Raw genomic sequence first — 18,740 nt, 5'->3', positions numbered from 1 at the left:
TGCTGTGTATCATGCTAAAGAAAGAACAATGAACAACACAAAGAGTTCAACTTGAATCATTTTATTTTGCATGTTACAACACCTGATGGAAAATAAAGACTTTATATTTGTTAATAGACAGAACAGCAGATGAAACGGTATCAGTACTTTTGATGGTTCAGAGGTGTTGAAAAAGGGAAGCGCCACAATCACATACTCCAAAGACGATTCAAAAAGGACCATACTGTATGTGCTCAAGCAATATTGAACTCCTGTCTGCAAAACTGGGTATAATTTGTCATCTTTTCATGTTATAAATATCCTACTATTTGATAAAAGCACTTTGCTTCAATAGTTATTTTAAGTGTCACTTAATGGAGCAAAATATACAGACACCGCCTGCAGCAGTTATGAATCAGTAAACTCAATACACAGGAAAAATAGCTGAACATTATAACAATAAATAGACACAAGACTACATGAAACATTCAACATCCACATCTTTCCTAATGTTTTATACATGCTTTCAAACACTGAATCATACCTCAGATAAAAATGACATGGTTTGAATCAATAGATGAGTTATAAATGTTATGTTATGTATTTCTCAGACATGAGCAGCATTTGATTTGGCTTACCCAACATAGTAGAAAAACAGATCTGATGAAGTTTAAGTGTCAAGATCCAACAGCATCAAGGTTTGATAAAGGCCCAACTTTGTACTTGTACTGGATAAATGGGTGTACTCAAGTCACAGAAATGGTTTTCAATCAAGTACACTGGCTAAATACACAAGTCCATAAACCAAACGATCTCAATGAGGAGAATCTGTCATTGGTATTAAAAATGTCAAAATACATAAACACAAGTAGAAAAAATTTAGAACATTATATTGCGGAGGATCACTGAGCCTCTACCAACCAGTGGATGAGGATCAGCTGTTATTTACACGTACAGTAATCTGCATGTTTAAAAAGATCAAAAGTGAAAACAGACATAGAAGAAACTATGTCTTCTCCTATGTATGATTTTGTGCCTGTGATGAATGCTGATTTCAATTCATTTTCCTATCACTTTGCGTCCACACATAAGTGTAATCGCACTAGGGATGGCTAATATGGTAGAAAACAAAATTGTGATTTTTTTTAATTGCCCATCACAGTATGTCTCCTGTGCTCATCCCAGACTTAAAAAAAATCAACATGATCACTGCATTTCTTTGAATTAGCAACAAAACTTACATCATTTAAAAGAAACAAAAAAAAACTAGCACTTTCCATGTAGATGTTTAGTCAGTGCTGATGGTAAATGTAGTCAAGTGAAGCAATAAATTCCAGAGAAACATGGGTGTGGAAGTCACACGCTTGACTGCAATCTATCCTGGTACATGAAGGCTCCATGAGCAGGAAAACTCTTTTTCTATAGCACACACAGGAATTTATTGTTTGAACTGACTACATTTACCATCAACACTGATTATAAATCCATATGAAAAGTGCCAGATTTTCCTATTTAAAGACCAATGTGTAGGATTTAGTGGCATCTAGTGGTGAGGTCGTAGACTGCAACCAACTTAATAGTGCTCACCTCACACTCCGATTCCAGGTGTGGAGGAGAAACTTCAGTGGCCATGAAATGAAAGATGCAAAAGGCCCTTTCAAGAGCCAGTGTTTGTCTTGTCTGTTATGAGCGACTACACCCTCTGTAGATACAAACAGCTCATTCTGAAGTAACAAAAAATGCATCATTTCTTATTTTCAGGTAGTATTCACTAATTGAAACATTCTTCTGAATATTTTTTTCTATATTTTACCAATATATCCCAATAAATCTTACACACTGGACCTTTCAGTCATGATATATAGTATATTCAGGATATGACTCCACTAAAAAAAAATAAAAGGATTATATTAAATTTGTCATAATACTCTAGTTGAGATTTCAGCATTAACTTTCAAACATAATGAGCTGTAACTGTCAAGCAAAGCTACAAATGTATGCTAGTCTGGTCAGACATTAGTAATGGCATTTTAAGTCATTATTATAAATGCTGACATGTAGCATATATGAGAGTGTCTTTTGTAAAGAAGGTGCCCAAAATGTTGGCACAGTCTCCTCTCAAGCAGGGTGCTGGATACATTCTTAGGAGAAACGGGACTCCCAAAACACAAGAATAAATATGTTAATAAGGCGAACGTTAAGTCAGGTATTCTAATATGCTTATGTTCATTGAAAAAAAAAATAAGTAAAACCCTATGTTAATATGCTGCAAGACCCAAACTGGTCAACTGGACAACTGAATCACTACAAGAGACCCTCTGGAGCTTTATGGGTGTGAGCTCGAAGGTGCACCACTGTAAACTCACGGCCCAACACTGACACAGAGGCATATAAAACAGTACAGTACAGTGCCAGACAGAAGCTTCCCAATTAACAGTTATTTATAATCCAACAGCGGCCCCACAGTGCCTTGACAACCACCAGAGGGAAATATACCACCCATAATAGTAAAGAGCTTTTTGTGTGCGAGGTAACATTTGACAGGTTTTTCCAAATCAAACAGATACTGTTGTCCATGAGAGGAGAGGAGAGGAGAGGTGATGCTACTGGTTGACCAGTTCCTCTATACATCATTAGGTAAAAGTGGCAATGACAATCCAAATGCGGGTTTCAATCCACACGTTTGGCCCCCTTCAGTTTTTGTGTCTGAACATCCTCACGATTTGGAGAGCATTTGCCTCGTGGTACACAGTGCATACGATATCAACATACATCCTCTGTACCAGTGTAAATCGTCCTTATATTAAATTACTCTTCCTCCATCTCTATGGTGACAGAGGGGTCTTGGTCCTCAACTGGAATGAAAAAGAGAAAAAGTGTTTGTTTTAACTGAACTCAGGTCATGCAGTAGTGGACATTATGTTGCTGAATGACCACCAGGTGGTAGCAGAATATCACAGTTGGACTCCAAACACAACAAACTATTGTGCAGAAGGAGATCAGTGCCTACAGATCACTGAATTTGAACACAAACAAACAAATTGTTTGGTGCACATTTGACTTTTTTCACTATGCCAATCACACTTCTGTGGCGATTGGGTATGAAAGGCGCCGATCCAAATTCTCATTCATTCATAAGCAAGGATCAAGGAAGGTGCTCTACTGTGTAAAACATGACCGTACAGAAGATATTACTACATGGACTTTGAAACACTTCATAAAATCAGCAAACAGCTTCTTTGCAAGTTTTCAAACTTTGGAATCTTGGTTTCATATTTTAATGTTACCAAGGCTTCAGAAATGTTTTGCTAACAAGTAGGGCACAAATGAAGGATTACAAAGTCAGATCAGAATTAATCTCAATACATACACAAAATATTTGAAAAGAATTCTCAACAGAAAAAACATCAAATAATGAAATGTAGGAAGTCTAGATAGTTTATGTTTAACTGAAAGATAGTGTGAACTGAAAAACAACCTTATGATGAAAGAAATAAAAGTTAAGATATTATTGCATTTTCCATTTAATTATACAGCCTCACAACAAGTTAAAGCGTGAAGTAATTTGAGAGATGAAAATTGTGGAAAATAAAAACAGTAATTGACTGCATGATAAGGTCATATTTGGAAAAGCAGTCATTTTGTTTGTATCTGTGTCAACAATGTCTGTGATGTGAGGTTGCTTCATCAGCACTATTTTTCTAAATGTGGCAGATACATCAGTGGGTTTTAATTATAGTGGGACATTAGGCAGCTCAAGAGACTTGTTAAGATTTACATCTTTTCATTTTTAACTGCTTGAAAGTCACCTTACTAATGTTGGTTTTAATTTTATTGAAAGCAGATTTAAAAATACTGCCATATTGTACTAAATTATAAACTCTTCCAAAAGCCACAATTGCACAATCAACTCTTCTTAAGAAAGCTTTCAAATCTCACTCACATTTTGGTTAATGGAAAACACTTTTGCTTGCAAATATAACCAAAGTGTCTATAGAGGGGCTGAGAGGTAAAACAAAAACAACTGAAAAACAACTTTAAAGCACATATTGATTGGTACATACTGCTTGTACCAATGAAATCCAAAGTTGAAAATCCATATCTTTCATTGATTGAATACTATATTTATTGCAGTGAAACACTAAAAAGCACATTTATTGAGTAAGAAACCCTTCAGACTCTGCTATTCAGAAAAAATTGATCTAGGTTATAGAGTGACATCTTTCCTGGTTGACACTGGAAATACAGTCTAATTTTTACATTTTAATAAAAAGTTATTTACACTCAGTGGAGAAAGTTATGGATTCAGTTTTAATATGCTGAAAAGCAGTTCATACTGCATCAAACTATAGATAATTTATGGAAATAAATATGCATATGACAAAATTAAAGTTACTCACCCAGGCTTCCTTCCTCAGAGCCGTCATCTGACTCCTCCCACATGTCCTCATTAGCTAATAAGGGGTTGTGGGATTCAGAACTCCGATCCTTCAAGGGGAAGTAGTGGCCGTTCCCTTGGCTGATTAATCACAGAAAAGAAGAAGCTAGTTAAGAAACCATGACCATTACCTCATCACATACACTGATCCCATCCCTTATTCCTCATTTTACCAAAGCTGCTACATGTAAAAAAAAAAAAAAAAAATCTGTACTCTGCAGACAATCAACTTCATATTGTCCATCCTATGAACTACTATCCATAACCCTGGATTTCTGTTATATGACTTATTATACAAACAGCAAGCTGCATGTGAGCTCACACAGTGCTTCACACTCCTTAAAACTCCCGTTGTTGCTTAAACATAAAGGAAACAGTTTGTATATTCTTCAGTAAGAGGTAAGAGGTTTAATTTTGATAAGAATATTTAATTTCATTTTAGTCTTAGTCGCTTACTGAAAATTGTAGTGAAAGTCCAGTTTTATTTAGTCAAGATTTAGTTAGAGCAAATCAGTTTTTATTGTAGTCTTATTTCAGTCAGTGTTGCCATCATAATTTTCTCAGACAGTTTCATGATACTGTTAATCAATTCTGCTGAAGGATGTTTCTGCTGGCTGTAAAAATTCCAATATAAAGCAAGCATAACTTGAACTAACTAACTGGATCTAGGCTGAGAATGTATTACAGACACATCCTTTAATATCAATAAAAGTTTTGTTATGTTACATGTTTGCCAACTGAATGTGTCTGTTCATGCATCATAAGGAATCATAAAATATCTTTTAAAGGAGTAGGTGTTTACTGTGATCTCAACTCTGTTAAATTTAACAGTATGTTCAGGTAGCAACACAACATGGGCTGAATCAACAGAGCTACTCTAACATTACATTTAGTATTATTTAGTATTAAACGGGAATTACCACACGTGATTGAATTATAACCTTGGCAGACAGTGTGGGATGGTGTGTTTTCAGGTGTCTTATCGAATTTATTGTTTTTCCAGTCATCATTTAATCCACGGTGTGTTCTGTCCTCGATGGGAACGACACTCAGTGTTTCTTTTAGTTTGAATATCAGCAGAATATAAGTGTCCACAGACAAGTCGTCTGTCTCATCTTTTCATTCCACCTGACATACTGCTGGTGAAGATGAGGCATGCACTTTTTGAGCTACCTAAATTTACTAGTGCTTTGAGATGGCTGACGTCTGAACACAGCAATTTTCATTGGCAAAATTTACACTGGATTTCATAATCTCACACCTGATGCTTATGTTGCAGTGAGCTCACCACCGTAGCCTGTGTTACCGGTGTGCTGCAAAGTCGCAGCACAGAGCAGCAGGAGTCAGATTTCACTTCCAATGCAATGATCATGTCATATTTGTCATACAGTTTGAGTGTTGTGCAGAAACCTTGTGACCAGTTAGTCAAACCTGTACAGTCAGTGCACCACCAGGCTCTCAACGTGCTCGACAGGAAGCCAGACACCCAACACCATTGTTACTGCCTGAGAAATCCTGCATAGTAAGAGTAGACTCTATAATAACCTATGAGGATGACTGCCGTTGTACAATCAGCTTTTCAGTGAGAGCAGCTCACACATGGAACAGTCTGCCAACACTCATCAGAGACTGTGACACATATTGTTCATTTAAAACTGATTTTAAATGAGACAATCAAGTGTGTTACCATACTGACCTGATCAAATGACCTGAGTGTGTTTTGTTTTATGTTGTTCTTGTCTTAAAGTATTTTATATGTTCTTATGAATTATGGTGTCATTACACCTGCCCAGGGACTAAGGTTGGGCATTGAGAACCGATTACAATACAAATTGATTCAAAAATAAATTATAACTTTGATTTTAACAGATAACTGATTTAACTGATTCACAATTCCTATAAGGATTTTAAGTATCCAGTAAAGTAGCCAAAGAAAACCCCAAAATATTCAAGAAACCAGAAAAGAGTCCACCGTTGTTAATGGGGGTGTAATGATTCACTCATGCATCGGATGCATCAGACTTTAATGTGTAAGATGCGAGTGCATCAGTTTAGACGGCCTGTATCGGTAAAAAGCTGAACATGAACTGGAAACAAATCGATGCATCACTAGCGTATCAATACATCTTATTAGGACATGCACGTTTCATTTTTGGCATCAGTGAGCTGCCACTGTAAGTTTCCTCCATTTTCTCTCTCCTCCTGCCTCACCCTGCACCGCTCTCACTGGACGCCTGCTGCCGCGCTCACACAAAACAAGCGCCCCCCCTCCCTCTCCTGTGTCTCGTGGTCATTTCCTAAAAAAACAGACCACACTGAATACAGTGACAGAGGTGACATTTTACAGCGTCGCACCACCAAACTTTCAGAGCGCACAAGTGTAGAATAAGTTTGGGTTTGGGACAGCAGAGTACAGACACAAGTCTGACCCACAGAGACGTCATGTCACTGTGGGCGCAGGTAACACTTCACTGTTCCTCCACACTAATCAAAACCACAGCACTCTTCATATGGAACAGAGCAGCAGATCATCTTAATGCAAAAATACTAATATTTTAAACAGTTTTAAAGTTTGTTCACAGGTTCTCCTGTTACTATATATAGTAAAACTCTCAGGATTTCTTTTGCAACTTATAGCACCCTAAATGTAGCATTAGTTGAATCAAAATGTAAAGATTCACACATCGCATTGTCTTGAATTGCATCATATTGAATTGTATCATGACAGAGCTGAATCGTATTACAGCGAATTGTTCATCAAAATTTTAAGATATATCGAATTGTTGAACGTGTATCGAGATACGTATCGAATCAGTCTCAGCCGGTGAGATACACACCCCTAGTTGTTAAGGTTATCTAGCTAATTTTCGCTCAGTGTTTCAGCTGGTAACATTCATAATTAATTAGCATTTCAAACAACTCTGCTGTGAAGAATGCAGGTGGACACTCAGTATATCGGAATTGAGAATCAAATTTGATAAGCATCAGAATCAGAATCTTTAAAATCCGAATGCTACCAAACTCTAGGACTACAGCTCAAAATAGTTAAGATGGCTCAACTGGCACATTTACATAAATGTCTATAAAATTTAAATTACTATGGGTATTTATGTTGGTCTGGTATTGTTGTTTGCTGATTCTGTAGTTTAATTGTCTACTGCAAACCAAATTTCTTTTATAAAACAGAATCTTAAATGATGCAAAATGAGTAGCATCACTGAAAAGTGAGCAAGAGAAGGAGAATCAGCTGACTGTGTGTCTCGCTCACCTTGTGAAGACAGGGATGAACCACAATCTCCGATCCTCTCCAAATACCTGCTGCAGGTTTCTGCGTATACCGACATTAAAGCCATTTCTGTCTGGTCCACTGACAAAAACAGGAGCCGAGAAAGCCTCTACAAAAGGAAAAACAACCATGGGTAAGAATATGTTTCATGCTTCAATTCTTCACATCTACATTCACAACACAGGAGTTTCCCCCAGCAAATAATTCATTAGTCATTTAGGTGCTGAGAGAGCAGCTTAATGAGCAGAACGAAGGGGGTTTCTGATAAATATGTAAACCCTCACCTAAGGTTGATCTGTTTTTGGCCACCAACCAACAGTGGTAGCCAAAGAGGAACATGAGACTGACGAAGAACATGAGCGCCACAAACATGAGGAAGAGGACATGGAACTTTGCGGGCCCATTTGGCAAGTCCCCCTGGGAGAGAGAAACAGGAGAACTTAGAAACTTGAGAAAAAATGTGGGCTTTAAAAAGGTATAACTCATGACAGAGGCCTCAGTTCTCTATTGTTATGGAATTGCAATGGTGCTGACTATGTTCAAGTCACACTTGTCATATGACTCCATTATCAGATGTTCAGTGTAAGCGATAATTTATAACACTCACCACCCAGAATTTGAGGAAATACTGAAAGACTGTTGCTGCAATGAATATACAATACAGCATGGAGTAGGAGAGGAAAAGAAGGAAAAACTTGTAGTTGGAAAAGCCAACACAGTTGTTCACCCTGAAAGAAAATAAAATTTCTGTGTCAGAACAAACTTAATGCATAAATTACTCCAAAAAGAAAAACACAGTTTAAGTTACCCTGCTACTTACCAAGGACAGTGATGGTCCATCTTCAAGACACATCTTTAAAAGAAAAACAAAATATATATTTGTTTCTACAAATCATGTTGACGGTATAGCAGCTATTTGATGTTTTTGTGCCTTCATGACTAATCGGGACAACAATTTGAGTGAGTTTGCGGCAGCCACATTATGTAATAACTCGGAAAAATGTAACTCATTTTCACTTCATTGTGTAAAAACACCCATATTTTGTCATAAACAGTCTGAACACAATAAGTAATACATTTCCTTGCATTTTGTAATAAATAAATTAATGTTGTGGTAGTTATTTAGGAATATAGTGACACTTGATATAGTTGTGGTCATTTCTGAAAACAGACTCTGGTGGCTTTGGAGAGAGCAATTAAACTGCTGTTTCCGACTGAACAAAATGGTTTTTACTCGCTAATAAAGGTCTATATCTGTAGGGATCCTTAGACAGAGTAGTTAGAATAACAGTCTGAGCCTATCAATGGCAAAACAAGCACTTTTGGTGGATGGATTTTAAAAATTGTTGTCCCTCATTAGTCTCTTAGACACCAATACATAAGAAAATGGGCTGAAAAATACCCTTTTCTAACTTTAATACAACTTTCTTCACATCGTGACAGTGGTCTGCTGATTCCTTTCGGTAAACCTCTGCTCTGATTGATCATTAGGATATTCTTTCTGAGAGATGGTGTGCCAATAAAGCAACACCTTCTAATTATCACAACATTATGGCCAACAAATATCCCCTTGCCTGGGGTAATCTCTCTAGATGAATGGATTGAGGAGGAAAGAGTGACTTACGTTTCACAAACCGAGCAGTGGTGACAGCGGTCAGGCTTCAGTACCTGGCAGCGGTCGCAGAACCTGATAGCTGGAGACAAGAGGATGGCCAGCTGAATGAACGACATTTGAGCTGAGCTTACCCTTCGCTTACTTCCTGCAGCCTAGAACTGAGTCTTAGCAATCAGCACTAATGAAAGAGATACATTGGCTGATTACTCTGGACAGGGATGCTCAGGAGCACACGCAGAGCTAATTGCCCTAGCCTACTTGCTTTCAACACACACAGATTATGTGCAGGATCACAGATTGTGGCTAATGTACCCATCTTGTTACCCCTGTGGTTTTATTTTGCCAAATAAGTGATAGTGATCCTTAAAGGTGAAAAATATAAATGAATTAACAGGACAACTTACCTCCAGATTGAGCTCGAGTAAAGATGGGCAGTTTCTTTGCAATCTCAACCAGGATTTGTTTCTGAGCATCTGGCCTCTCCTCCATCTCATATCTTTGCTTGTCTGAGTATGAAAGCTGAAACTAGAGCAACATCAAGATTTGTTTTAGATGACAGACTTATTGAATGGTGCAATAAATCAATAACATTGTGTTCAGTCTGCCATTTTGAACAGTTATGATACTAGAACTGCAATGATTAGTCAATAAAATGAAAATGAGTTGCTGTCTATTTTGATAACTAGTTAATAATTTCAGTCAAACATTTGCTGTTTCCAGCTTCATAAATGTAAGGATTTGCTGCTTTTCTTTGTCAGTTATGATAAAAGATGAGTATTTGGGTTTTGGACTGTTGGCTGGACAAAGGAAGCAATATGAACTTAAGGTTTATGAAACTGTGATGAGAATTTTTCTTACTGTTATACAGACAAAACTATTAAGCAGGAAAATAACGGGAAGATTAATCAACAACGATTGTTGCACCCCTAAAATAAACCAATAACATTATGTTCAGTGATATTTAACATGTCAGGATACCTTTTTGCATGGCGATGCAGGAGGAGTAAATATGGACTTCCAGTAGGTCCAGGAGAACATCACAAAGCAAACATGAAATACCAGTAGATAGGCCACTGCAAGCACAAAACAACAGTTAACATTATTGAAAAAACCATACAATAAGCATAATGTATTAAGCTTGTAGCACAAAACTGAATGGGTAATTCACCTTTTTCCAATGTGTTGGTGAGTGTAACTGTAAAAACAAGAATATAACATAATAAAAACACCAGATACCAGAGACGAGCAACAGTTAACTGTTTCAACATGCGCTAATTTGATTATTCAAAAGAGGAACAACATTTACCGGCTAACAACACCACTAGCCTGATTGACAGGTTGTCGCTAAGAGGCACAACAACAGCCAGGCTTTGTATGAATACAGAGTTAGCCTCTCAATGTTTGTGCCGGTAAGAAATGAAATTACGTGTCACTTTTTCAAAACGCTAAATGTTAGGTTAACCAAAGAAAAGCGCACACCCTAAACCACTTCCGCCTAGTTTGCTAGCTCCTGCTTCGTCCGTAACGTTATTTTTGTCAACACTGCTGTGCGGCAATCTGCGATGTCTACACTTGAAACGGTCAAAATCACAACAAACCAAGACAGGTCCTCGTACTTACAGAGACATAGCTCAAAGACGTAGGCGTAGTACGACCACAACACCACGGAGGTTATTATAAGAACAGGTATCCAAGAGAAAACCCTTTGACAGCATCTCAAACCTCTGGAGAGAGCCATATTCCATCTAACCTCTGTTCTTATCTGCGCTCGACTACCATTCCTGGGATTTATCCATCAGTGACATCGGCGAGCGATTCACCGCACTCCAGGAGCCAGACCAGCATCCTGACTGTTGCTTATCTAAAAATGATCTGTCTTTGTTGCACTGTTATAGCAATAGAACTATTCATGTAATATGTGTACTTAAGTTTTAACAATAAAAGGCTGAATTACAGAGAAACAAAGCTGCGGCACAGTAGAGCAAACCACAGCAAACTCAACCACCAACCACAGTAACTCAGTTTGCTTCACTGATCACATTATGATACATTTATTAAGAAAGAACAATGAGTCCTGGAACTAACAATATCACCGATATTTTTACAGTCAGGCCTACTCCACCTGAACTTAAAAAAGATTGTAATAGGATGCATTGTCTGAAAAAAAAAAAACAAAAAAAAAAAACATTTTATCAGGAGGCAGTCAACAAAATAGGCCAGTGGTCTTCAAACTGGGGTCCAGGAGACAACAGGGATCTTTGAGTGGGTTCTAGGGGGTCCTAGTCAAAGGGAGGAGTAGAATATTTTCATATTTTTATCACATTTTTTTGAAAACAGATTAAATTTTGTTGGATGTTTTGATTGATTGTGAATTCATAGTGATCCTAGTTTAAAAATTGATTGACTTTATTAGACTTTATTATCTTCAAACCTACTGTGGGGGTCACTGACTCGAAACCATTTGTCCACAAAGTCACCAAAAAGGTAAGTATATAAAATTGATGATGGCTGAATTCCATTTAGCTGATTCAGTTTTCAGGGTCTTGTAGTTTTAAAAGTCCAAAGTTAACACAAAATTCAATTCAATGCACAAAATTATCCAAATGATTTTCATTCTGCTTAGGATTACATCAGTCAGTTTTTAATTTTTTTTCTTAGACATGAAAGATTATGACTTCACCTTAGTTACAGGTGGCACCAGACCTTTGTCATGGCAGCCATACTGATATGATATAGTAGGGTAAACACAGGTGTTATCAGGAATAATAATTAAGGTCTTGTTCCATTTGGTGTAGCACTGTCGTACCAGTAAGCCACTGTGGACAACTGCAGGACCCTGATTCTGTTTGACCTAAATGGAATAGAACCTTCAGTAGTATCATCGGTGACACACCTCTCTTTCTTAGCATGTAGGACAACCTACGGTGGCGAAACTTGTGAAAACTTTAAATATCTCTCTCTACAGCCAAGTATTTGGTTGGTCCTTTATGGATTACTGTTGAAGCATAAAGGTGCAATATGGCAGCATCCAAGAAAGAGGAGCTGCACCCTCTGTAGATATAAACAGCTCATTCTAAGGTAACGAAAATGCAACTATTCTTATTTTCAGGTGATTATACACTGATGAAAATATACTTACGATTATAATATTCCATTTCTGACATATTCTGCCAATGAATCCTTGTAAATCTTACACAGTGGACTTATAATTGTATTCCAACACAGATACTGTACATTAGGAACAGTTTGGGGTTCTGTGTCTTGCCATGTGACCAAAACGAGCAGAGGGTTGAACCAATTCCACGATTAACAGAAACTCACTCCAGCCTCCCAAGTACATTATAGTGGACAGTAGACAGCTGACAAGAATTGAGGGGGGAGGGAGAGAAAGATGCGGGATGACAAACAACACAGGTCCCCAGCTGGACCTGGACTGGGGAGTGATTTAACTTAAACAGCATTTTTTCAATTAAATGTTCTTGTTTACTCCTGTGTGCTTCATTTGTAGGCTACACAGCTGGATTTCTGTCCAAATCTCTGCAGGCCACACACAAAAACACAAACAAGAAATCACCTAATTGTTTTGCCCTCCCAAGAGCAAAATTGGATCAGCATTCTTTGAGTATAAGCTACAAGTACTGCTGCAGTTAATTTACTTTTAACATAAAGAATAATGTTCCCTCTCTTTTAAAACACTTGGTGAATTACATCATCTTGGGTTGTTTCTTATTTTAACTTAATGTGATAATACTGCACTGAGTTACTTTCATCCCTGCTTTACCTAATTTACACAGCTCAGCCTTTGGATTTGACTGGATTAAATTAAACTTTAATGATACTGTGAGGTAATTTTGTGCACTGCAGCAACAAACGGTAACAAGATACATCAGAGGAGAATATATTTAAAAAGAAAAAAGACAAACCCGGTATTTGGACATGGTGTGTGTATTATGAGAATAATCTGGATTCGAGCAAAGATGTGTAAAAACGGTAATAGTAAAAGTGGTAGCAAATGTATGCACGTAATGAAAAATGCAGTGAGGAAGCTAAGCAATGTGTGAACAGGGTCAGCAGCAAAACCTATTTTATCCACTTAAAAAAATCAATATTAGTTTAAGTGTATGCTGTATTTACAATGCTTTACTCATACAAACCCGATTCATAAAATCTGAACATTCTTTAACATCATCAACACCAAGGAGCTGTGTCAAGGAGACAATAGACATTTTCACATATTGATATGAAATAGTAGGCTAAACACAGGCATCATCAACGACACTAATTAAGGTCCCATTCCATTTAGTGTAGCAGAACCATTCCAGTGAGCCAACATGCACAATAGAAGCAACCTGATTCTGTTTGACCTGAATGGAATGAAACCTTAAGAATTCCTTTTTTCCATCAGCTGTACACATCCTCAGTAAGAGCCTGTTTCAATAGACCTGTTCAACTCACCTGCTTCAAATTTGACGTGTTTTTCAATGTACATGTATTTATTTATTAAGTACCGCAGTTATGTACTCACCATTTTTATTACTGACACTTGGCACCCAGTAACCTTAAGATTTCATCTTACCTTCATGTAAAATTATTGAGTATTGTTATGTAGCCTATGGTGTGCATTGTCCCATTTGTCCGTGCCAGAGACGAATTTCCATTTTATGTAAATTTAATGAACAATAAAGTAATCTGAATCTGACCAGGCACCAAACAGGACAGGAACAGACTACGATGGACAGTCAGGACTGCAGAGAAAATCACTGGCGCCAGCCTGCCCTGCATCCAGGACTTATACATCCAGCATGAAGAAACAGGCAAGAAACATCACTGTAGACGCATGACATCCTGGACACAACTTGTTACAACCTCTCCCCTCAAGTAGATGAATCATCCCCTACATGTATACCCATTGCAACTTACTGAGCACTTGACGTGTATATAGTTTTTATTCATGCATATATTTATATATACATTTGCGTATTTTTTCACATTCTTCTGTACATACCATGTAACAATCATATCTACTTTTCACCCTTATTTGTTTAACTTTGCTGTCCTTGTTCTTAAGAATTCGGTCTATTCTTTATCTGTAGGTACTTTATATTGAGATCAATCTAAAACTGGAGATAAATTCCCAGTAAAGCTGATTCTGATACTGAATCTGAACTATGCAAGTTATATTATACTGCAGTATAATGTGGGGCAAGGGTAATTCAGCTTGTACAAGCTGTGTGGGTGGCTGCTTCAGCTCCCCTGGCTGTCTTAGTGTGAGCCTCTTTGGTCAGACAGCAGTGGAAGTTGTGATTGATATTTGCACAACAGCTTCCTGTCACAGCCTCGAGGTCTGAGGTGGACACTGTAGGTACTTCATGCATGTTACAGAGGAGGTAAAAAGGATTGTGTGTTACTGTCTCCAGGGTGTCAGGTTCGGCCCTATGACAGGCAACCTGTTCACTTTGTTTATCTTGTCTGCCTCCCCTGTCGTGATGCTGCCTCCTTGAAATACCAAAGCTAATAATGCTCAAGGAACGATTGATGACATGTACCGCTGCATACTTAAAAACTTGATACTCATCCATAACATCCTACTGTGTTTTTTTTCTGCTCAGTGCCATTTGAGGTTTAGAAGCAGATGTTAACTCCCAATAATAACACACATCAGTTCTCTCCGTTTGTTGGAAATTAACTAACAGCTTCTTCATCTTACTGAAGCTGTGCAGCACATAATTCTCCTTTCAGACTCCTGCAATCGCCCTAAAAGTGAAGTAGTCAGAAAACATTTAGAGCTTTCATGACTCACAATTGAATCTGAGATTGTGACAGTGAGAAGAAGAGTGTACATCATTTACACTGCAGCCAGTGGTTGTCTTGTCTCACTGTGGGTTCAAGGGATTTAGTTTGTGATCCCAGATTGTCATTTGGCTCCACACCATCTATTACATGTCTGTCAATCCTGGAAGAGGGATAATTCCAACGTTGCTCTTCCTGAGGTGTCGTCCATGTTTTCCCATTAACAAGGTTTATTTGGGAGGATTTTCCAAATCTGAAACAAGTATTTCAGGACAGAGGATGTCATATGCTGTATAGATTGTAAAGCCTTTGTTTGTTGTGATATTGGTCTATATAAAGTGAGCCAACATGGACAGTAGAGTGTTAGAACCAGTGTCTAGGGTTGGTCAGTAACTTGGAGGCGTAGAGGTACTGGGATGTAAATGACAGAATTGGATTACATGCTGAACAGTCAATTTAAGCCAACTCTAGGATGTTGAACCCACAGAAAAGTTCAGGAAAATATGCGGAAGCTGCTAAAACTCGGAAAGAAGGGCTTGGTCAGCAGAAAAAGGTGCAATATTTTGACAAACTTAATAACTGGTGAAGATCCACTTGAGTTGTCTTCTCCATCTTGGAATGACAACCCATCAATTCAGTGTTTTGTTTTTTTTTTTCACCAAGCCCACACACACAGCTGAAGACCCTGAATGTTCCAAAGGTTTGGAAACCTACAACCAGATGGCATGTGGATGGTGAGAGACAGACAGTATCAGCTTGTCAGTGAAGTGAAAAGCCAAGGCAGGTGATCAACTGATCATTACTATTACACAATAGTCCACCAGAACAGGTTTTTATATAAAAATGCTGATCTGTCATGAATGTATGAACAATTGAAACTAGTTTATTATTCTTTCAAGCTTATATTCGGTTGACTAAAACTGACCATTTTGAGCAACAGTTGTTGCCTTCAAATGTAACTTTAAAAGCATTCAGAAAATTTCGACTTACAAGGTTGTGAATACAAAAAGAGGGGGCATTCTTGGAAGGGAGTAGTATCATTGGAAACACCTATATTTTATCTACTATTTCATGGCAAAGTACCTACGTAGAGTATTATCACAAATAATACAAAGTACATATAAAGCAAAATTACATTGCCATAACAATAAATACAATAGAGCAATTCATTATAAGTTTCATACCCCTGAGAATGGCAGTTTAAAGTGCATTTGATTGTCACTTATTAACAAGACAGGCAGAGCAAAACATGGCACCATACCACAACACCAACTCTTAAAGATATAAAATACATGAGAGTAAATATTTCAGAAAGTAAAATAAAACATTTTCAGTTTTTCTCCACTGCTGTTTTCATATTTTAGCCTCCTCTCTGCTGTTATAGGCTGCTAATAGAGTGTTCATAGTGGTAAACCTAGAATCCCAGAAAACACTGTATGCTCACAAAAGGGGGACATTATTACCTTTGTCTATTTCTGTGTTCACTTTTCATGAACTTCAATACATTTTGGAATCAAACGACATGAACACCACATGCACTTTGCAGCAGTCACCAATGGGAGGCGCTGTGAGACTGTTTTAAAACCAGTAACCTGCAGCCATGCAACGAAAGACATCATCTGAGCAGCTTACAACACACATTTTACCACTGCTCTGCAGAGAGTCTCAAATGTGAACATGAATGTGGTTAAATTCAAACGTTAGTTTAATGTGAACTCATTAGCAGTGCTCATCCCACTATGAAAATTTTGGTATCGGCATCAAAGGGTTATTGAGGCTAAATAACAGTTTGTGGGAGCATCAAGGTATCCAATTAGACTGGTAATTAGACTTGTTTGAACACAGACCTGTGTTTTTATGGCTCATAGTTATTTTTGTCAGCCAAGCAGAAACCAACTGATGTCACTATCAGCACTGGTCTCTGTTTATGAGAGTGTGACTCTCATCTTTAATAGTTCCCATTAATTCCTCCTCCATCCCTTCAGAGAGATGCTGCTTCACCCTTTCACTCCTTTTGTTCTGAAGATTTATGACATGCTGTCATCTTCTGACGTGGCCGTCCAATACAATGCGTAACAGCCAGTGTAATAGTCTCCCCATTACTGGATGCTGTGAAACTTTTCATCATGTCATGGGACCCCAGAGTCACTGGAGCATTTAACTGTGGACTCTAACAGCCCAACAGGACTGTTGATCGCAGGCAGTACCACCTGCTCTTCCCCCTTCTTTTACGTAATGCAGACTCCCTCTCTGCACTGCCTTCTGGGATAAGGGTGTGAGGTGAGCTGCACCCAACACTGACCTCCTCCTCTCCTCCATCACAAATGTTCTCTCCTGTTTCTATCCAGGCCTGCTCCTTTCCCTGACATCTTCTCCCACTTCAACACGTTGTCTGCTGCTGGCTCTCCATCCAATTCCTCCTCTCTTTCCCCCCCTCCTCCTCCTCCTCCTCTGGCTTTCTTGCTCTTCAGGCAACAGCGTCGGCAGCTGGGTGATGACAGCTCCTCTCTCATTCAAGCGCTCACTGGAGGCAGGGAGCGGCCGTCCATCCATCAGCACGGCAGCAAACCCCTCCACTACAAAGCCATTGTGACTAGCAAAATAGTAACGGCCTTTTAATCAAAACATTTACCCCCGTGTAAAAGTAAAACACAAACAGCTCGTATCAGCAGGTTGAGGCAGACTCCTCGCCTCAGAGATGTGTGTGAGTGGAGCGTGGCAGAGGTGCATTCCATGCCGCCCTGGTGGTGGTAGTCTACATAAACAGGCGGCAGGGGCTGGAGGAGAGCCCGTTTGGGGGGAAGTCATGCGTGACTGCAGAAAAGTGCAAAAGCACCCCAGCTTACAATGCAGCACAATGTGGCCGTATTGACTTGACAGAGGAGCACAATGGCCGACACAGTCCGGTGTTATTTGAGTTTGCTCTTGAGCTGCTGCACACTGTTATGCCTTGAAGATGAAGTGGCGCTTAGAGTGTGCATTTCATTTGACCCCTGAGACTCTCATGTCATGCAGTTGTGCTCTGCAGTCACGGCTGGTTCAGGGAATGCTGATGATGCTGAGCACTTGGGAGGGTGATTCATCCGGGAGGTGTGTGTGTTTCCGTTGCATGTGGGGGAGCAACTGTAAAAGTCATACAATGCAGGAATAATAATATGGGAATTTAGTGACATGAACTAATCTTTCATCATTGAGCTAATGCTAATATACTACTTTAATTTATTCAAGTTAATTAAACTTAAATGTCTAGTATTAGACATTATTTTCAGATTATTTTCATAACTTATAAACATGAGTTCTTCTAACTCAAAAGAGTGGATATTGAAAATCTGGAGGGACATCGGGCCATATTTCAAACTAAACATATTTGACAACCCATTGGCTAGTATTAGATATCAGCTAATGTTAAGCACCTCCAGATAGGAAATGTGCAAATTAATTCCTCCATTGATAATTCAGAATTAATTTACACCTTTCTTGTTGCATCACTATCAAACGTTAATGTTAGCAAGAAGGTGGTTGAATGATAACATTAGTTGTTGGTAGTTTCAGCATGAAATATGGCCCAGCATCCCTCCAGATTTTCCCTATCCAATATCTTTTCACAAGATAATCAATCAGGAAACAGTGAA

The 18,740-nt window shown here is 38.4% G+C and overlaps 1 protein-coding gene across 1 annotated transcript; it reads right to left on the bottom strand.

Annotated features, from left to right (window-relative positions):
* Positions 1–45: 45 nt before the first annotated feature.
* Positions 46–11,078, bottom strand: zdhhc15b (zDHHC palmitoyltransferase 15b). The gene is made up of 11 exons (XM_084719362.1): positions 10,939–11,078; positions 10,487–10,513; positions 10,297–10,391; positions 9,723–9,843; positions 9,328–9,397; positions 8,524–8,556; positions 8,311–8,431; positions 7,988–8,120; positions 7,686–7,812; positions 4,380–4,498; positions 46–2,834 (listed from the first exon to the last, which is right to left on the bottom strand). The coding sequence occupies exons 1-11, from the start codon at positions 11,054–11,056 to the stop codon at positions 2,788–2,790; spliced, it is 1,011 nt and encodes a 336-aa protein (XP_084575488.1). The 5' UTR covers positions 11,057–11,078; the 3' UTR covers positions 46–2,787.
* Positions 11,079–18,740: the final 7,662 nt, after the last annotated feature.

This window comes from Lutjanus erythropterus, chromosome 5 (genome assembly GCF_056507025.1).
Source record: "Lutjanus erythropterus isolate fLutEry1 chromosome 5, fLutEry1.hap2, whole genome shotgun sequence".
NCBI lineage: Eukaryota > Metazoa > Chordata > Actinopteri > Lutjaniformes > Lutjanidae > Lutjanus > Lutjanus erythropterus.
This window is presented reverse-complemented; position numbering and strand designations above follow the sequence as displayed.